A 22146-nucleotide genomic window follows, 5' to 3' on the forward strand; every position below is an offset into this window, starting at 1 on the left:
ATTTTTAGCTTCTCTGCTGTGAAGATTTGCTGATTTTTGCTGGCTTAAAGGTGATTGAAAAGGAATTTCAATCACCTTGAACACAGGAAATTGTGAGCAACATTTCGTGTGATTTTTCAGTCCTTTATCGGAGTCAAAATGGAATCAAATGCTTAATAAAGCAGACAAGACCACAGACTTTTAATAGCTTGACAGCTTCAGGCATTATCACTCAGCAGTGTAGACAAATCCTTTCAGATGAGTCCGAAAATCAAACTCTGTCTTTTTAGGATTATCTTGTTGCCAATTTCCTACAGTCTAAAATGAGCCAGAAGGGCAAACACTGAGTAAAAGTACCCGAACAGGAATTTGATAATGGTTATTGAGAATTTCCAGCTTACCTCTTAAACAGTGAAACCATTGGGACAGCCTGGGATCAATTTCATCTACAATGTCATGTTCTCTAATGAATGCGTGTTTTTTACATGGTCAGCAGGAAGCGAGGTCCTGATGTGTAGAGGTAAAATAACCGGGCCTACAATGATATTCGGTTATGGAGTGAACATCATTTTTCTTCTGTATGATGCTTGATGCACAACACACATCCAGTGACATAAGGTAACTCCTCAGTGGTCGTCAACATTTCAAGGTGCTAAATATGAGTGTTTTGTATTTTTAAAATGTCTGTTACTCCCAATCAGCTTTTCCTTATTGTCATGGTGGTACTTGATAACCTTGAGCTACCCCTCCAGTGCATCTGCCTGCAGACCAACTCAGACTCTACCGTGTTGGATTGCAGATATCTATAACAGTCCTTGTTGTGCTGGTGCAGGAGGGGAAACTCTAACCAGAATCTGCAAGCTCACCACGAGCTACAGAGCAGAACAACGACTACCCAGCAAGTCCAAAGATGGTGGTGTTGGAGTCTATCTGAGGGAGGAAAGAAATCAGGGAATGCCTCAGCCGCAGGGATTGAAAATAGGCCAGGTCATCTTTATTCCATCACTCTTAATTTGGATCATATTCGGTTTGCAGGACGGTTTCATGTGTATTTAACAGATTTCAAAGCCATCTCAAACAAGCTGCTTCGAGCAAGAAGACAGAAAGAAAGTGTTCTCAAACCAAAGCAATCCACGTGAAATATGGGTTATAAAGGCTGCTGTTTGGCACTGGTTGTGTAAATTCGGGGTGAACTTTGGCCCACATTAGATTGGAATCTGTTACATATTCCTCTAAATGATGCTGCGGGTCAAAGCCTATATTTAGGGAAAGTAGGATCATAGTGGCCCAGAAACAGGACTGCCATATGCTCTCGTCTGCAGCCCACATGAACAGAGTTTCAAATCCAGATACTTTTCACTTAGAGATCTTCTGAGATGTTTTTTGTGGAAGAAATTATGAAAGCAGAGGAGTAGACTTAGAACTTGTACATATACCAAATATTCATACATACATACAAAGAGTTTGTTAAGGATTATATTGAAAAGGTCAAATGTCTCGGGTCATTGCAGGTCATTAGATGCTGTATTTTAGCAGGATGAATTTAAAGACTAATTTATATAGTCGTTACTGGACATTATGTATTTGTTATTCATTTATAATTTACATTTATCAGATATGTCACTTGTGTTGTTTGTGCCATTCAACAGATTAAACTGACACAAACTTTCCAAGAACTCAGACTCTGAGTGATTGAAGAATAACTTTTACTGTCCCTAAAAGCCTCCCTAGGCTGTAGCATGCATGCTTGAGTGCTTTTATTTGCTTAGAAAGCCAAATGTTTGAGCATGTCTGTTGATTTCCTGAAGCCCTGAAGTGAAAGGCTGATGGGATTAGTGCTACTGACATGCTGACTGCTCTCAGACACTCCTGCCTGCTGACCTTTTGCCTAATGACCTCTGGTGACACTATAAACGTCTCCTTACAGATTTGTCTCCAGTCTCCAGTCACCCCAGCCATAAACTGTTCAGACTGCTTCCATCAGGAAGGAGGTTCTGCAGCATCCGGTCCCGTACCAGCAGACTGAGAGACAGCTTTTTCCATCAGGCCATCAGACTGCTGAACACGTCATAGACACCTCACCTCCACTACTGGAACTTTAACATTATGCACTCCACACTGTATATAAATGCCACTTGTTTTGCACATATTCAACTCTGTATATTTTATATATTTTATTATTATTATTATTATTATTATTTTTTTTTTTTTTACTATTTAATTTGTAAAAATGTGTATACACACACACACACACACACACACACACACACACACACACACACACACACACGTAGGAAAATATTTAGTATACACATCCAGAAATGCATATACTATTATATATTGTACATATATTTATTAGTTTCAGGTTGGCCATTCTTGTATTTTGCTCGTTTGTGTTGTTGTGTTTGCACATCTCTGTTGCTTGTGGGGCTCGCACACAAGAATTTCACTCGCATGTGCTGTGCCAGTGTGCCTGCACATGTGATGTGACAATAAAAGTGATTTGATTTGATTTGATTTGTCCTCATTGTAGGGCCTGCTTTGGTGAAGCACAGCGCCCTCTGGTGTCAGAACCTTGGTATTATGTTTGGGCTTGTCAGCATTGAGGATAAACGATGATTACAGGATGTTATTGAACTGACATGACTCACTTATTACTTAAAAGTGCAATTTGAGTCTTCTGTTCATCTAAATTTGTCACTGAGTTTAATCTGGGGCTGCAGGATTGATCTTTTCCTGCCTCTGCAGGTTTGTGCTGCCGTCTGCATTTTCTCACAGGTTCCCATTTATTGTTTGAGACATAAAAACTGTCAAGCAAGCACATTGTGGCTTCTGACTTTGACTTTTACCCAACTTATTTTCAGTTTATTTATGATGCATGGTAGACTTTACTACAAGTGGGAGCAAATAACTGATTCACACCTACCTAACAGAAAATTAATCTGCTTTTTTTTGAGAAACAGAGAGAAATGTGACGATGTGTTGGTCCATGTCCATGTAAGTTATCCTCCTCAGACCCGAGCTCTTGGTTTAGATGCATTTTAGATGTGATGACTTCGATCTGATGAGAATATAAACTTATCCTATTTGAACAGGAATTTGTTACATTGTTACATAATTGCTGTAGCTTTTTAAAGTATTTGTGTTTTTAAGACAACACACTTATTTTTCAGTATAACACAATAATGTCTGTCTCTGTGTTAGCACTGAGCTGAAGTGGACATATGAGTATTGGACTGTTGCTGTATATGTTACCCCGGGCCATCTACTTAGTGCCTTTTGTGGTATTTCTTACTGTAGCTATGGTAATGTTACACAGCTCAGCTGCAAACCCTACCTCAGTGACTGTTTCACCACTTAATTGATGGCTTTAAATTGTCTGGCAAAACTGAGGTGCTTGTGTTCGACTCTGTTTGCGGTCGGTCAACGCATTGGCCAGAAACATCAAATCCTCAGCTAATCTTGGAATTATTTTCCTGTCTTCAAGCTCATTCTTGTCAAGCTCAGTCTTTACTGTCACTCAGTAAAAAACCAGGCTCCTGCCTAAATACGCAAAGCTGCTAAGGCCTTATTCCAACCGTCGGCCTCTCTTGTTTAACTCTTTCACGCTCTTATTTTAAATCCAGAGGCGACTACACTTTGGAAGTTGTGGGGCTTAAACTTTGGAAAAGCCTTCCTCTTTATATCAGTTTGGCTGAATCAATGTTTTGTTTAAAACGACTGCTGAGAACTAGTTTTTCACAGGTTACCATTTCCTTAAATCCTTGGCCTGTTACGTTTGGCTAAGTAATCACTTATGCTTGAATCGTGTTTATGTACTACTATATGTTGGGGTGGTAAATACATGTTTTTTGACAGACTTTAAAGCTATTTGTAAATGTGTGTTTAAAAAGTAAAAATGAGGATAGTTATTGTTATTCTCCCCGCTTTTTATTTTATTTTTATCGTTTTTATTCAGAAACCCCTAGGCTTTTCTTATATCATTTTATATAACAGTAAAAATAAACTACTATAATTTGTCAAACACTAATACTATACTATACACTATATTCGTGTTTATTAACCAGTTTCATTTTTTGTTTAAAAAAATATTTACATCTATCAGACGGGAGTTTCTGCTGTATCTTACTTTGCTGGCAACTTTTGCCACATGAAGCATGTGTGATCAGTGAGGCCCGTGACTGGGTCGTGTAAAGCTGAGGCTTCCATGGTTTTCACGATGATGTTGAGCTGAGCTCCCAGTAGTCCGCATGCCCTTCTTTCCTGCCAATGCGCCTCTGCTATTGGCTGCTGGGCCTCTCGTTCCATTTCTGATTGGCTCAATTTCTTGCTGCATTCACTGCCCATGTGTGCTTCATGTGAACGCATAAAACTTGTTTTTCACTTAGCGTCTTCGAATCGTACGTACGTAGTTCACGAGTCATTACGGTAACTTGTAAACAGTCGCGTTTTCGTGGATTTTTATTTTTATTTATTCATTTATTTATTTTACAGATGGTGGATGCTTGTGATATTTTCAACACAAGACGCTAAGAAAAATGCTTCACAAGACTTTAAAACACAAAATGGTCAATAAAAGCATTGAACTTTATATGACCCTGGAGTGAATTGAGTATTTGCTTGATTGAGTATTATTTGGGTAAACATTATAATGTCTTTGGAGTATTTTGTCTGTTATTAACACAATTGCATTTGAATTCTTCAAACTCAGTTGGGGCTCTTAATCAGACTTCCATACGCAAAATCATGGTGGGAGTTTTTATGTAAGCACCTGGGATAATACTGTCACGTGAAATATGTAAATACATTAATTCACGCTAACATGGGGGAAAAGACGACTGAAGTATCGTTACAACCTGTACCGGGACATTTTGTTTTCTTCCCTCCCTCGCTTTCCGTTGCGCTCAGTATCCAGTCCTTACGGTGATGGGGAAACTGCTGTTCCTCAGCTGATATATAACATCTACCCCCCTGCAGAATTTCAGTGCCAGGCTGAAGCCCACCGCCTCAGTTTGTTTTCAGGAGGGTAACGTAAATGACCCAACAACCAGGATGATAGACAGTCAAGAGTTTATGGTGGAGGGTTACCCGCGGGAGCTCACCCAGAACCCGCTCAGGAAGATCTGGATGCCGTGCAAAAACAGCCACATCGCTGATAGACGCGGTAAGATGCAGCAAGTTTTGTGAGCGTTGTGTGGACTCAGATGCTAGATTTTCCTCCTTGTTTCTCCCCTTTGTATGTGCTCATGGTTTTGTATATGTAATTGTATGTGTATGTGCATTTTATATGTAAACTTGTTTACTTTAAATAAAGTTTAAAAAAAAAAAAAAGTAAGATGCAGCAGGTCGTCAAGTGCGCAAAGGATGTGTGTCGGAGATGCGATTTCACTCATCTGTGGATATGATCTCGTCTCTGGTCTCTCTCATTTTTGTTCTGTTTTGCACGTTTAATGGTCAGATTTGTGCTTGAACTTATCACATTACGCACGGCTGGTTGAGATGTTGCGTGCTCGGTAATGTTGCATCAGGCGCATCTTGTCTGGTCCATATTTCTCCTGACATCACATGCAGGGAGTGGGATTCTGAATCAGCTTAGCATCCGATTACACAGGTCTACTCCTTATGTTAGTTTATCTTGTAGGTGTAACACTGGGCAGCTGTCCTGTAATGTGACCCGGGTGCTTGGTTTTGTGTCTGATTTTCTCTCTCACTTTTCTTTTCTTTTCTTTTTTTTTTTAATTTTTTTTTTTTTGCTGAGTCATTGTCTGCCTTCCCCAGAGCTGTTTTTAGTTTTAGTTAAAAAAGCTATAGCTAGTCCAGTCCCGTTTTGGCATAACACACATCAGTGACCATGTAATAATATTATGCTGCATGAGTCTCCTTAGACATCAGTCTAAATTTCCTTATCTCAAATGTATTTGATGTGTGGGACTGTCTCAGTACTTAAAGATATTCCTATGGATGTTTCTTTTTTTGCATAAGCAGGTTTGTTTTTGTTTTTTTTTACTATACAAACAAATAACAGCAAAAAAGTAATTAGTAACAGAAGAAAAACGGAAATTGCTAGTTTAAGTCTTTAATTTAAACACTTGTTTGGGGCTGTAACAAGCAGACCTTTGTGGTGGTCCAGCTGAATTTCAGCCAAGTCTGAGTTGTTGCGACTGCAGAGCACAAACCTGGCATTTTCCCACCTAATTAATCAGCATGTGGGTCATTCTTACTATTCGGTGCCATTTGAGTCCTAATGACATAATATGGTATATTTAGTGTAAAACTTGTCTAATGCTTATTTCTAAACCATTTTCTTGTATGTTTAACCCCCCTCTACCATAGAACACATTGATATATACACAGGATAAATACATTAAAAGTAAATTACTTTTATTTTAGCACAAGTCACTAAAGTACTATGTCCCCAGTCATGCTTGCTCGACTTCAGTTACAAATATAACTTAAAAAAAAAAAAAAATCTAAATTTTTCATCATTTCTGGATTGGCTTATTTCTAATGTTCCTCATCAAATGTTCTTTTTTATTATTAATGCATGTTTAATACTTAAAATCTTTAAAAAATGTTGTGTCCCTGAATCAACTGTCACCCCTGTTACTCTGATAAGAATTCCATAGAACACATCTCCTGATTATTCTTTTAGTCACATGACACTCCCGGATGTAACATATTTTGGAGGGAAAACTTTCAAGAAGAAGACGAGTAAGTACCACTCTTTAATCAACCCTTTTTTCAATGTTTTAGCAAGATTTTGTAATGTGGCAAAGCATAACACGTCCAACCTGTTACGCTTATTAATAGTGGAAACAATTTTTTTTTTGTAATTTTTATAATATGGCTAAGAAACATGTTAAAAATGGTTCTTAGTGGTCACCATGTACTAGCTTGTTGTTCATCATACTAGTAGTAATGGCTAAGTTTAGCATAAAATCTCCCCCCTGTTACCGTCACCCCTGTTATTGCTATGCACTGTAACATGAAATTTCCTTGCAGATTTTAAAAAGGGACATTGTAGCTTTTAGAAAATGTAAATATTACTATAACTGTGTATTCAAAACAGTTATTAATAGAAAATTGAATGTCCTGTAACAGGGTGGACATTTGGCACGTCATGGGTAAAGACTTTGATTTAAAAAAATATTATAATATAATATCCTTAGCTGGACCAATACATTTTTCTTATAGGTTGAAAATCCCTCTTTTAGATGAAATGTTAAAATAATTCAAAATTTTGTATTTTTTGATGAAGAGTGATCACACTGAAATGGCACCGAATAGTAGGAATGACTCATGTGCTGCTGGTTAGCTATTAAGGAAACATGTAGGCTTCTGTTCTGCTGTCTGAATTTATGTGCTCCTCACAGCCTTGTTTTTAGCTGCACTTTTAATTGTAATTTTTTCTTGATCTCGGCCTGTCTCAGACATGTCGGAGCTGGCCCCCAGCTCTCATAGAGCCCAGCGAATATAAAATGCACATGAAGGATTTTAGTCTGAAGCACGTGGCTTGCATTTTTAAGCAGTTTCATTGTTTTACCTCATCTTTATTCTGTAGCAGTGCATATAACTGTTACAAAAAGGGGTTTTTTTTTCTCCAAAAAAGCCCTCTAGACTAATTGGTGTGAATTATTGTTGATCACCAAATTAAATACGTGAAAAGCTTTCAAATTTAGGTTCTTTTGTCTCTCCGTCTCTGTCAGTGTGCATGACAAACTGCCCGACCCTCATTGTGACAGTTGGACTTCCAGCCCGAGGGAAAACCTACATTTCAAAGAAGCTCACACGCTACTTAAACTGGATAGGCGTGCCAACGAAAGGTAGGAGCCACTTCCTTAAAATCATGCATAAAGTGACAACCAACATTGCTCTGTGTAAACATGACAGCCGTCTCTCAACAGAGTTCAATGTTGGCCAGTACCGGAGGGAGTGCCTGAAAATCTACAAATCCTTTGAGTTTTTCCGTCCAGACAATGAAGAAGGCCTAAAAATCAGACGGTGAGTCTGCACATGGTTTTCTGGATGTCATGCAAAGTTTCATTCCAACCATTCCACCAGACTTCACCCATGTGTTGAAGAGAGGAGAGCTCAGCTGTGAAATTACCTGCTGGGTTGATCGGTCAGATTGAAAACCTGGTAGCTTTCAGCTATTGTTGGCACATGGATTAACCGCTACAGCTTGGTTTCATGTATAAAATAATACATTTTTCTTTCACGATGTAAAAAAGAATGCAACAAAGACCTAGAATAATCCCAGTACAAATCTGAAATGTAAAAATCTCTCGTGTCTTTCCACAGTCAGTGCGCTTTGTTAGCTCTTAATGATGTACGGCAGTACCTGAGCGTCGAAGGAGGACAGGTTGCGGTGAGTCCTTGATTCTGTCCCTGACGTCTGCTGTAATCCTAGAACACAGAAGCATATAGAACGGCTGCATAATGCTTGTTTTTCCATGTTGTTTCAGGTCTTTGATGCCACTAATACAACAAGAGACAGAAGAAGGACCATCATCATGTTTGCTGAGCAGAATGGATACAAGGTATGTTTAAAGCAAGATGGTACTCTCTTTTTCTTTTTTTTTAAATTTGGATTGGCTACCTCAAAGTTAGCTGTATTTTCTTGTCATTTCAGGTATTTTTCGTGGAGTCTGTGTGTGAAGACCCAGAGGTCATTGCCCAAAATATAGTGGTAAGCTTTGTCTCCTTTCATTGAATCCAGTAGAATCAAAACAGGACTTTTAAAATTTCTGATATACTTCCCCAAACATTGGCTGCTGAGTCCAAAATAAAAATCAAGAGAAAATTTAGCTTTAAAGTTCATCAGAACTGAGTTGCAGACATAGACTTTATATGAAAGATGGATGTAGCTGCTGTAGCATCACCAGTTGGTTAGTGAAGTCCAGTTTTGAAGCTTCGTGTTGAGCTTTTTAGAGTGCTGCTGTCTTGGTGTTTTTGAAAACACACATCATGATCGAGGTGTGGATGGGACTCAGAAAACAAGGATGCTCGCCTGAATGGTTGTTTAGTTGTTGCGAATGAGTCTTGAACCAAGCTTAGACTTTAAACTAATTACGAAGGACTTCACTGAGGTTGCAGACCAAGACAGAGAGAGTCAGCATGAGGCAGCAAACTTCCCCTTCCTTGTTTCGTCTGCTCAAATCCTCTCCTTGTGTTTCCTCTTTGTAGCAAGTTAAGCTGGGAAACCCAGACTACATTGACTGCAACTCAGATGAGGCCATCAAGGACTTCATGAAGAGAATAAAGTGTTATGAGTCATCCTACCAGCCTCTGGATGAGGTTCTCGACAGGTGACGACATACAAAACATGAAAGCGCTGGATTTTCAGCTGGATTTCTTGCAACATGAGTTAAACATTAGGTTTGATGTATGTAGATGTTGAACAGTAGGCTCTGAAACAGGGATGCAGTTCTCCTTTCAGTCATGAAAACAAATGGAGCTAGAGTTATTTAATTTTTTTGCATTTTGCACATTTTACCTCCATCTTGTATCTGGTCTTGTTTTGCTTCTTTTCACAATGGAGCGGGTTTCTGTCTTTATCAGCTGCACATCTGCTAGTTAGGTCATGGCTGCAGTTACATGAGAGGGTCAAATTTTAGGATAGCCCTACCCTCTCACAGTGTGACCCATCAGTAGAGTGGATGAAATCAGTTCAAGCTCACAGGTGATTAACAGAGCGTCTCGTTTCAGGGATCTGTCCTACATAAAGATAATGGACGTGGGCCGTCGTTACCTGGTGAACCGTGTCGTTGACCACGTCCAAAGCCGAATTGTCTCCTACTTGATGAACATCCACATCACACCGCGCTCCATCTACCTCTGTCGCCACGGTGAGAGCGACCTCAACATCAAAGGACACATCGGAGGAGACTCGGGCTTGTCTGACAGAGGAAAAGAGGTCAGTGTCTGTGCATGTAGAGAAAATATGGCAGCACATATGTTTCAAATCACCGAGTTGATCTAATGCATCCTTCTGTGGTGCTCTCTTGCTGTCCAGTTTGCCAAACGTCTGAGGAATTTCCTCCAGGAGCAAAACATCAAAAATCTTAAAGTGTGGACGAGCCAGATGAAGAGGACAATCCAGACCGCGGAGATCCTTGGAGTGTCGTACGAACAGTGGAAATCTCTCAATGAAATCGACGCTGTATGTCCACTTCAAGTTTTCCTTACTTCTGTGCAAAAGCCTCTGTGGAAACATTTGCGTAAATGCTGAACATGTTTCCTCCTCTCTTTCCACAGGGCGTGTGTGAGGAGATGATGTACGAGGAAATCCAAGAGCGTTACCCTCTGGAGTTTGCCCTGAGAGACCAAGACAAATACCGGTACCGCTATCCGAAAGGAGAGGTGAGCATAAAACTTATTTTTTAAGGATTTTTTTAGTTGTTTTTTGGTTGTTTGAGTTTTAAAAACAGTTGAGAGTGTGACTGATCTGCGAACCTCATTCAGTCATATGAAGACCTGGTTCAGCGGCTGGAGCCTGTGATCATGGAGTTGGAGAGACAGGAGAACGTTTTGGTGATTTGTCACCAGGCAGTCTTGCGCTGTGTTCTTGCATATTTCCTGGACAAGACTGCAGGTAAGAAGGACTCAAAGTAGGTAGTTTGAAGTTTTTTTTACTTTACCATCAGAGTATGCTTTTTAAAGTCTGAACCTGAAACTTACTATAACTTTCTGTCACCACAGATGAGTTGCCTTATCTTAAGTGCCCTTTGCACACAGTACTGAAGTTGACACCAGTGGCTTACGGTAAGTTCTGTAAATTAAAAAGCTTCTAACACATTCACAGTTATGCATGAGTCCTTAAATTCTATTCTTGTTGTATCAGTGGAAACAAAATTTCAGCTTGTATTAACTTGTATCAAAAGCAGTTAGATGTAAACTTTAAGATAAATATTGTGAAAATGTTTATCAAAATAAAACACCTAAGATATTAAAAATGGCTTGCCAGTGGGCGTGAACATAATATTATATTTATTTAGTATATTTAAAAAGGAACATTTCTGTATTATAAGTAACTACTGTTTGCTCTTATGCAGGATGTGAAGTGGAGTCTTTCTGTTTAAGCGTGGATGCTGTAAACACACAAAGAGACAGACCAGAGGTAGGTGTCACCAGCAGCACTCAGACCTTTGACCTCACTGCATTTTTACCCTGTGACCCACAACTCAGTCAGGAGGCTCCCTCACACTGTATACATAGGAACCACGACAACAAATAATATTCAATGAAACAAATGATACTCAGGCAACATTATTACAAATGTTTAGATTCTCTAAGCTGCGGACTCAGTGGTGTTTCACACTCTTTAGAGAAAAGAATTCATATAAAAACAGAATTTAAAGTTTGGGTTAGTCTGTGTGCAGATTCAGTATAAGGTTTTAGGGTTTAGAATAAATTTGTGTCTGTATGTATTGCTGATGCTCATTTCACAGTACAAACAGGGGTCTGAGGGATCTGAATGGAGAATCCAGAGAATTGATCTGTCAGTTGGCTGTAATTTTGTATCTGCTGATATCTAATCTCAGAGCACAGGTTACCGTGGCGATATCCTGCTGAGAACAAGCCTATTCATTTATGTCCTCTGTAAAGGATGTTTGTTTTTGGTCTATATCTTTTGATTTATTTGAGCTATGCTAATAAATCCTGACTAGGGATGGGTATTGATAAGATTTTCACGATTCCGATTCCATTTTCGATTCTGTTTAACGATTCGATTCTTTATCGATTCTTTTTAAAAAAGGAGAACACTAAGGTCGATTAGCTTAGAACTTTGTTTTACATCTTCTCTTTGAACAAGATAGAAATTTAGAAGTAACATGGCCTTACAAACCCAACAGTGAGATCTTAAGAGATCCACAGCCTACGGCTCTTCAATGGGGTGTCACAGGGTCCCCAGGAAAAAAATTGTAAATGTAAAATAATAAAATAAATATTCTTCTGTAGCAATTACACAAGAATATAATATAATATAATAAGAATATAATATAAGAATGTTCCTGCCTACAATTAAACACATTCACTTACCAAAAATCGGGGGCATCTGCTGTGGCAAATGGGTTCAAGCCTTTTACCACAAACTTAGTCACTGCTCTGTGACGTTCGTCTATCCTGGCCTGAAAGGAGACGCTACCGGTAGACTGCAGCGACAACTGCCAGCGAGCGCCAGCCAGACTCGGTCTGTCTCTCTCATCATGGTCACCTAAATGCACAGTAATGGCAGGTTTTGTAATAAGGCAGATCGCACTAACATAATATGCACTGTTAGTTGATTATTTACCTGCCGCATTAACGGGAGAGGACGTACAAACGTTACCGCTGCTGCTGGGTTGAGATTCACGAGTGTGGAGCGCAATTTAAAAACACGACATTCACTTAAGGTTATCGTGTGTTTTGTGAGCAAATGCTTTTGCATATTCGTAGTGTTTCCTCCCTTAAATGAAGTATCTACTTTGCAAGTATTGCAAGTTGCCCTGTTGTCATCCGTTCTCGTAAAGTTATAACCAAACTTTTGAGCGTTTGAGCCGCTTGGGTGCTGTGTTTCCTGCCAGGTAAATGACGCTCCGCAACGTGGTGACGTCATTCGGGGCGACGTCATTCGGGGCGACTGGAATCGATAAGGGAATCGTTTTCAAAAATGGCAAACAATTCCAAGGAATTGAAACAGTGGGAACCGGTTCTCAACAAGAACCGGTTTTCGATACCCATCCCTAATCCTGACGTACTAAACAGAGGACATCCTGGGCTTTCCATTGATATCTCTGCTTTTAGCTCCAAAACTTCAGTGGGAAGAGGAATTTTTCCTCGGTTCTCAGGAGGATGTATTCCGATAAGAAGTGAACCACCTTCGTAGTAGAGAAAACAAGGGTTAACCAGTCCTGTTTCATATTACAGACCTTTGGTCTCTCAAGAGGCACAACACCTATTCCAACATTTACTGTAGCTCTCACTCCTGAGCAGGCCTAGCAGTCAGTACTAATCCGTCTGTTTCTTCTTCGCACAGCGATTGTAAACTTTCAGTCACACGTTCACTGTCCATCCTCCAGTGATCCCTGACAGCAATCAAAACAACTGTGAAGTCGCTTATTATTGACATTTCTACCTCTTTTCTCATCAGCTATGACTTTGATTTTTTCCTCAGGTTTGCCATCTGAGTAAGAGCTGCATGCTCAGATGGCTGTTTTAGGATAACTAAATGTGTGCGCTCATGAACATGTACCAATAGCTTTGTGTTAGATTGTGGTTGTGTGAGACGTTGTGCTTGGAGTTAGGCAGGTGGTTGATATTGTCAGAGTGAGTAAAGGGTATATGTATGCTAGTCAAAAAAAAAAAAAAGAACAGAAATTGCACGTTTTATGCTGTGAAGTACATTTTAAACTTTGTTTTAAATCTACTTTCTCAGCACATGATGTTACGTTTGGCTCTTTTTCTTCGTGTCTCAGGATGAACATTTGTCTGCTGTGTGATTAACCATCAGAGAGTGTAAACAGTATATTGTCTTAATTTTCTGTCTTTTACATTGTTACACAAATGTTACTTATATCAAATTTGTCTCAAAAGTTTATGTTAGTAACATTATTGAAAAGTTGCCAGCTTTACAAGGTATGAAGCACAAACTGAGGAAATGACTACAACTTGTTTTTGTTTATGAGCTGTTTATTTGTGTCTTTGCACTCTCTGTCCAGTAAGACTGCATTTTTTTTTATAACCAGACCTGAAAAATTTACCTCATCTAAGCTGAAATGAACCGTGTGTGTGCCGCACAGGAGTGACTGACTTGACTTGAAGTGGATATGACAATATTGTTAAAAGTTTTATAATAAAATCAATTACAAATCTCTGGTTTGTGAGATATTGTTGACTGTACACATCGTATTGCAGGTTTACATCATTAACGATGGGAAAATGAACAATGTTACTCATCACGTGTTTGCTTACCGACATTGAATTTTCACTCAAAAAACATACTGGTGTACAACATAAGATATTATATTGTGTATTGATAATATATCAGTTGTTAGAGATTTTCTACATTATACATTATAACCAAATCTCTATAATACAATATAATCAAGTGTGCCTTATATTCTAACCAAGTATGCCTTATATTTTGTGTGTTCATATATTTTCACATAACCAAGCCTATTGTTGAAGAATCACCTAACCAAGTCTATTGTTAAAGGAAAACATGATGTATTCCTTACCTCAGTGTCTGAGATGTTTGACAGCATGATATAATGATGCATTCTTTACTTCAGTGTCTGTGATGTCAGATAAAGCATGATATACTTCTGTATTCTTATTCCAGTGTGTGAAAGATCAGATAAGCTGATTTAATGTTTAACCTCTTCCCTGACAGTTAAAAGAGGAAGTACTATGTAACCCATTTTTGCCTTATAAATAAAGCAAGCAGCCTGTGCTCGGTGTGTTTTGTCTTCTCAGAGACATTCACCCGTGCGCACGTTTTCTAATTACACTCTGAGTCGGTCTGCAGTTGTCTCATTTCTCTTACTTGTGTTTGAACAAATGTCTACCCCTGACATCAGTACATCAGGTTAAAGAACCATAAACAGTAAGTCAGTGTACCCACCATCTTTGAAAACTGACATCGTGCCTGTAGTTTCCTGTTCTCAGTGAAACTGCGGTATTTAGTTGCACTCGTGGTTTTGTTAATGGGGAGCAACATTTATATGATGATTCTGCACAGTCACTGTGCTGTCTAAAAGGTTTCGGTAAGTTGTGACGCACACTTTTGTGTAACTCAGTTACATGTGCAAGCGTCAGGGGCCAGAGGTCTCAGTAAGTGTTTGTCTACTCAAGCATGTGCTGCTTCAAACTCCGCGAGGGATCAATAATTGCCAAACAACCTCTTCTAGTCGTGGTGTACCATTGGTGCATTGTGAAGGGCAAAGATGACCAAAGAGCCAATGGGACAGTCAGCCAAAGAGCGATTGCCCTCAAATGTTTCTCCCTCCCTTGAATTCTTTCTCTCCACAGGGGATCGTTAGAGCTACTGTCAGGTTCCAGTCTTACCTTTGTCTATAGGTTTCTGATCAGGTGTGTCATAGCAAATATCTAATACAGCATGTCTACTTTGAAGGAGATATGCAGCGGTTTGCCCCTCAACCCGCTGCCCCCTAACCGGGGAAGATATCCAAATGTGCCACATGCACCTATTCGGACTCCCAACCTCACCGCAGAAGAGGAGCGGGTGAGTAAATGGATTGCAAAACTATATTCTCGCACAGTTTGTAGGAGTTTTACCACCAAGAAATAAGTCCGTGAGTAGCACAGGTATATCCTGCCATAGTTTTTGTCATAGTTTTAGTTAATGTTAAGCACTAATGATGATAATTCAGATTTAAAAGACGTGACCAACATTAAAAGCGGTGACACTACAATTTGTGCACAGGAAACTTTTGGATATTATCCAAACAGAGCTGCACTATCATGTCACATAATTGGGCTTCTCTAAATATGTCTGATGGGAAAGTGCATTTGTGTCCTCTGTCCTATTGCGTCACCTCTCCTGGATCATGCCCTTTCCTAAAAATTGATTATTCTCAAAAGTCCTCCACTAAGTGAGTGAATAATTTAAAGAAAAACACAGAGATGCTTAATAATGCCTCTCCCCACTCTCCTGCCTCCCTCGCTTCCCCCCCTTCCTGACACCATGACACCCCCCTCCTCCAATCCCTCTCTCAGCAGCAAGACATCTCCCCCCCTCCCCTCCTCCCAAACATCTCCCAGTGTCACAGTGGATCAGGTCAGGAGGCAACTGAGGAAGCTTCGCCCCAGAAAGGCAGCAGGCCCAGACAAGGTGTGTCCTAGGATGCTTAAGGCGTGTGCTGCTGAACTTGGGGAGCCGCTACAACGAGTCTTCAACCTCAGTCTGCGACTGGGGAGAGTGCCCGCCCTATGGAAGACATCCTGCATCGTCCCGGTCCCCAAAAAGAACCGGCCCAATGAGCTGAATGACTTCCGACCAGTGGCACTGACGTCACATCTTATGAAGACTCTAGAGCGGCTCTTCCTCAACCTCCTCCGACCACAGGTACAACATGCCCAGGACCCACTACAGTTTGCATACAAGGTGGGTGTCGGAGTGGAGGATGCCATCCTGTACCTCCTACACAGAGCCCACTCACACCTGGATGGGGGAAAAGGCACGGTCAGGATCCTGTTTCTTGACTTTTCCAGTGCCTTTAATACCATCCGGCCCTGTATGCTTCAGGAAAAACTGAACAGGATGGAGGTGGACCCCTGCCTGGTGGCTTGGATCTCCGACTACCTCACCGACAGACCACAGTACGTCAGGCTGAAGGACATCACGTCTGACACTGTGGTCAGCAGCACAGGAGCACCACAGGGAACTGTGCTGTCCCCTCTTCTCTTCACCCTGTACACCTCTGACTTCTGCTACAACTCTGAATTATGCCATATTCAGAGTTTGCAGACGACACGGCCATCATGGGGTGTATCTGGGATGATCAGGAAGAGGAGTACAGAAGTCTGGTGAGGAACTTTGTCGCATGGAGTCACACAAACCACCTGCAACTCAACACCTCAAAGACTAAGGAACTGGTTGTGGACTTCGGGAGGTCCAGAGAAGGTCCACTGCCAGTTCAGATAGAGGGGGAGGAGGTGGAGGTGGTCAACAAGTACAAGTACCTCGGGCTGTGGATGGACAATAAACTGGACTGGTCATGCAACACAGAGCACCTGTATAAAAAAGCCCAAAGCCGACTGTACTTCCTCAGGAGGCTGAGGTCTTTTAACATCTGCAGGAAGCTCCTGAGGATGTTTTACCAGTCAGTGGTTGCTGGAGTACTTTTCTATGCTGTGGTGTGCTGGGGGAGCAGCACAGCAAAGAAGGACTCATCCAGGCTGGAGAAACTGATCAGGAGGGCTAGCTCTGTGGTCGGCATGAAGCTGGACACTCTGGTGACAGTGGCAGAGAAAAGGACATTAAAGAAACTGATGGACATTATGGACAATGCTGGGCATCCTCTGCACACGGCCATAAACAACCAGAAGAGTCTGTTCAGTGACAGGTTGCTTCTCCCCAAGACAAGAACTAACAGACTTAAAAACTCCTTTGTCCCACACGCCATCAGACTGTTTAACTCCTCTCTGGAGGGGAGAGGGAGGGGAAACAGGAGGACAAAGGAGGGGGGAACAACTAAGCTGTAGTGCCTCTGCACCTCACTGTACAATACCTTGTGCAATACTTTTTGTAAATAGTCAACAGTGCAATAGACTCAATACTTGAAATGTGCAATTCACTTGTATTTTTATTTTTTATTCCTATTTATTCTATTTATCCCCTTTGTATATTTTATTTATATTTGTCTCTGTATTTATATATGTGTGTGTGTGTGTGTGTGTGTGTGTGTGTGTATATATATATATAACAGTTCTGTAACTGTAACTTTGGTCGTTGCTGTGCTTTTTTTGGAAGTCGAATTTCCCAGAGGAACCCACCCGAGGGATTAATAAAGTTCTATCTTATCTTATCTTATCTCTAAGTTACACGAGAAGACCGGGGAGCAGAAAGAGATCTAATCATGTCTTCTGAACATTTACGTTTCTTGACTAACGTCCTCTAAATGCATCTTTCCTCTAGCTGGCGCTGAGAAATGCACTGCGTTATTTCCCCCCCTCCCACCATGCAACGCTCGCACCTGAATTTGCTCAAGAGCTGCGGCAGTATGGGCACATATACATGTACCGCTTCTGTCCCACATTACGGATGAGGTAAGGCTCACCAAGGACAGCCAATATTCCTATTCTATTTAGATATTTAACACTGAAGAATCTTTCTGTGAGTGTTACAACTAATAGAAGGCAAACAGTTGCACTTTGTAATACTTTTAAAATGTATTAATCTACTAATATATGGGCTGAGCTATACAGGCACTTACCAGTGTGGGCGTGCATTCACATTTTTTACATAATTTTTATATAAAGATTTAAAACAGGTGCTCAGAATTACGGTCATTGGAATCTTTAGGCAGAACAGGTAGAACAGAGAAAACAAAGAAGAAGAAAAGATTTAAAAAATCTAAAAAAGACTATAACAGTATGAAACTGAGAGACCACTATAATAGGTCACAGGATCTTACTGGGAAAAGCAGAGGCGGTGGTGTGTGTTTCATGATCAACAACAGCTGGTGTGATTATGCGAACGTGCACCCGGTCAAATCCTTCTGCTCACCGGACCTGGAGTACCTGATGATTAAGTGCCGGCCATTCTGGCTACCGAGGGAATTTACAGCAGTGATTATTACGGCTGTTTACATTCCCCCACAAGCCGACACTGACCGTGCACTCAGGGAACTGTACAGCGCGATCAGCAGCGAGGAAACCGCACACCCAGAGGCAGCGTTTATCACAGCCGGAGACTTTAATAAGGGAAACCTGAAGAAAGTCTCACCAAAACTCCATCAACACATCCTTTTCAACACACGTGGAAACCGGCAACTCGATCACTGTTACACCTCTTTCCGGGATGCGTACAAAGCCCTCCCCCGCGCCCCATTCGGCCAATCAATGCTGCTCCATCCTGCTCCTGCCCGCCTACAGGCAGAAGCTGAAACAGGAAGCTCCAACCCGGAGGGCGGTGCACTGTTGGACGGACCAATCGGAGTCTGCGCTGCGGGACTGTTTTGATCACGCGGACTGGGAAATGTTTCACGTGGCCGCCAGAGACATTGATGAATACACAGACTCAGTCTGTGGATTTATCAGGAAATGCGTGGAAGATGTCGTCCCATCCAGAACAGTCAAATCCTTCCCAAATCAAAAACCCTGGATTAACGGAGATGTTCGCGCGGCACTGGCGGCACGGAACACCGCCTTTGCCTCCGCGAACACATCGGACTACAAACACGCACATTACCAACTCCGGAAGACGATCAAAGCAGCCAAACGTGAGTACAGGGACAGGGTGGAACAACAGTTTGACAACCCTCGGAGTATGTGGCAGGGACTAAACACGATCACAGACTTTAGAGGGAAAACCAGCACACCGCAGACCACGGCCTCTCTGTGTGAGGATCTAAACGTATTCTACGCTAGATTCGACACAGCGAACACCATGAGACCGGACAGTGTGCGCACCGCGGATGACGTCAGTGCGCACACTGTGTCTGAGGAGGATGTGCGGAGGTGCTTCAGGAAGGTGAACGCACGCAAAGCTACTGGTCCGGACGGGATTCCCGGCCGCGTCCTCAGGTCATGCGCGGCTCAGCTGGCTGGAGTGTTCACGCACATCTTCAACCTTTCCCTCTCTCTGTCTGTAGTCCCAGCCTGCTTCAAAATGGCCACCATCGTCCCTGTACCCAAATCCTCCACCATCTCCTCATTGAACGACTGGCGACCTGTAGCCCTGACCCCCATCGTAAGCAAATGCTTCGAGAAGCTGGTCAGGGACTTCATCTGCTCTGCACTACCCGACTCACTGGACCCTCTACAGTTTGCATACCGCCACAACAGGTCCACTGATGATGCCATAGCCCTGACACTACACACTGCCCTGTCACACCTGGAGAAGAGAGACACGTATGTGAGGATGCTGTTTGTAGATTACAGCTCAGCATTCAATACCATCGTTCCCTCGAAGCTGGACAGGAAACTGCAGGATCTAGGACTGAGCAGCTCCCTCTGCAGCTGGATCCTAAGCTTCCTGTCTGACAGACGCCAGGTGGTCAGACTGGGCAGCATCACCTCATCCCCCATCACACTGAACACTGGTGCTCCACAGGGGTGTGTACTGAGCCCTCTCCTGTACTCACTCTACACCTACGACTGCACAGCCACTAACAGCTCCAACATCATTGTGAAGTTTGCGGACGACACTACAGTGGTGGGTCTTATCACCAACGGTGATGAGACGGCTTACAGGGAGGAGGTCAGCGCCCTGACCCACTGGTGTCAAGACAACCATCTCACCCTCAACGTCGCAAAGACAAAGGAGTTGATAGTGGACTTCCGGAGGTGCAGAGAAGTACACACCCCCATCACCATCAACGGCGCTGCTGTGGAGAGAGTGAGCAGCTTCCGGTTCCTTGGCGTACACCTGGCTGAGGATCTTACGTGGTCAGTACACACAAACAAAACAGTGAAGAAGGCGCAGCAGCGCCTCTTCTTTCTCAGGAGACTGAAAAGATTCGGCATGAGCCCCCGCATCCTCAGGACCTTCTATCGCTGTGCCATTGAGAGCATCCTCACTGGATGCATCACCACCTGGTATGGCAACAGCACCGCCTACAACTGCAAAGCTCTCCAGCGAGTAGTGCGGTGCTCTGAACGGATAATTGGAGGTGAGCTTCCCTCCCTCCAAGACATCTACAGGAAGCGGTGCCTGAGGAAAGCGGGGAGGATCATCAAGGACTCCAGTCACGCCAGCCATAAACTGTTCAGACTGCTTCCATCAGGAAGGAGGTTCTGCAGCATCCGGTCCCGTACCAGCAGACTGAGAGACAGCTTTTTCCATCAGGCCATCAGACTGCTGAACACGTCATAGACACCTCAGCTTCACTACTGGAACTTCAACATTATGCACTCCACACTGTATATAAATGCCACTTGTTTTGCACATATTCAACTCTGTATATTTTATATATTTTATTATTATTATTATTATTTTATTTTATTTTTTTACTATTTAATTTGTAAAAATGTGTATACACACACACACACACACACACACACGTAGGAAAATATTTAGTATACACATCCAGAAATGCATACACTATTATATATTGTACATATATTTATTAGTTTCAGGTTGGCCATTCTTGTATTTTGCTCGTTTGTGTTGTTGTGTTTGCACATCTCTGTTGCTTGTGGGGCTCGCACACAAGAATTTCACTCGCATGTGCTGTGCCAGTGTGCCTGCACATGTGATGTGACAATAAAAGTGATTTGATTTGATTTGATTTGATATAAATATATCTTATATTTAAACTGCATTTCAACTTCAAAGTGGGATTTTGTTGATTTTTTCCCCCCATTTTACAAGTAACATGAATTTCCTTCTGCTTCCTAAGAGCTTACCCCATAGATCAGTACCCATGTCACACACGTCAAGCAGCCGCTATGATGCTAATGATTATGAACAACCTGGATCCAGCAGTTGCTCAGGTAAGCACAGGTTAACAAGGCTAAGCCTACTGAATAAAATGTCAGGTTTTCTGTATAATTTATGTGTTTGATGTGAATAACAAAGAATTCGTTCTTCATCCTTCAGTTTCCTCAAGAGCTTGTCACCTATGGAGGGAACGGACAGGTGTTCAGTAACTGGGCCCAGGTATGGCCTGAGTTAACATGATCATTTGCACGTCTCTGATCACAGTGTATCCCTTTTAAGTTTTGCATTTGTGTGGGTGCAGTTCCGCCTCGTGATGCATTACCTGAGCGAGATGACAGAGGAACAAACTCTGGTTATGTACAGCGGTCACCCCATGGGCCTTTTCCCCAGTCTGCCTTCCTCACCTCGCGCCATCATCACCAACGGCATGGTAACGGCGAATCAGGCATTTAGCTCAGTAATGTCATATGAAGAGATAAGTGACGCATTCACATGTTTTTCTTTTGCTTGCATCAGGTTATTCCAAATTACTCCTCCAGAGATCAGTATGAGAAGATGTTTGCGCTGGGTGTATCAATGTAAGTCCTCAAGGTCCATTATAGCTACTTGCTTTTTTTGTCTGGAGATGCCAAGTGTGGTCTCTTTGGTCTTTGCTGTGCATTTTCAGGTACGGTCAAATGACGGCAGACAGCTATTGTTACATTGGGCCTCAAGGGATTGTTCATGGAACTATGGTTTGTAATAATTACAAACAGATGCACACAACACAGTCTGAAAGTCCCTCACACAAAAATGTATTAATGCACGCTGTAGTGCCTGTTTTAGATTTGTATTAGTGGTCCTTTTTTGCAGCTGACGGTACTGAATGCCGGCCGAAGGTACCTGGGCTCTGATGATCTGAGGGGGCGTGTGTTTGTGACCTCTGGCTTGGGGGGAATGAGTGGCGCTCAGGCTAAAGCTGCCGTCATTGCCGGCTGCGTCAGTGTGATTGCAGAGGTCAGCTGGTTTCAAGTCATTTCCCATGAACTCTGATGACTAAGCAATAACAGAGGAAGTAC

General features: G+C 42.0%; 2 protein-coding genes across 2 annotated transcripts; both read left to right on the top strand.

Annotated features, from left to right (window-relative positions):
• The first annotated feature begins 4453 nt into the window (after positions 1-4453).
• On the top strand, positions 4454-13834 carry LOC309706194 (6-phosphofructo-2-kinase/fructose-2,6-bisphosphatase 4-like). The gene is made up of 13 exons (XM_082532492.1): positions 4454-5143; positions 7686-7802; positions 7884-7980; positions 8281-8347; positions 8445-8519; positions 8612-8668; positions 9166-9287; positions 9688-9895; positions 9995-10141; positions 10237-10341; positions 10444-10573; positions 10681-10743; positions 11034-13834. The coding sequence occupies exons 1-13, from the start codon at positions 5032-5034 to the stop codon at positions 11213-11215; spliced, it is 1482 nt and encodes a 493-aa protein (XP_082388618.1). The 5' UTR covers positions 4454-5031; the 3' UTR covers positions 11216-13834.
• Positions 13835-14693: 859 nt separating this feature from the next.
• Positions 14694-22124, top strand: LOC309706199 (urocanate hydratase-like). Its single transcript, XM_082532499.1, has 8 exons — positions 14694-15205; positions 17621-17751; positions 21048-21141; positions 21248-21307; positions 21390-21518; positions 21605-21666; positions 21756-21822; positions 21941-22124. The coding sequence occupies exons 1-8, from the start codon at positions 15080-15082 to the stop codon at positions 22118-22120; spliced, it is 849 nt and encodes a 282-aa protein (XP_082388625.1). The 5' UTR covers positions 14694-15079; the 3' UTR covers positions 22121-22124.
• The last annotated feature ends 22 nt before the right edge of the window (positions 22125-22146 follow it).

This window comes from Aulonocara stuartgranti, assembly GCF_965226115.1.
Source record: "Aulonocara stuartgranti genome assembly, chromosome: 5".
NCBI lineage: Eukaryota > Metazoa > Chordata > Actinopteri > Cichliformes > Cichlidae > Aulonocara > Aulonocara stuartgranti.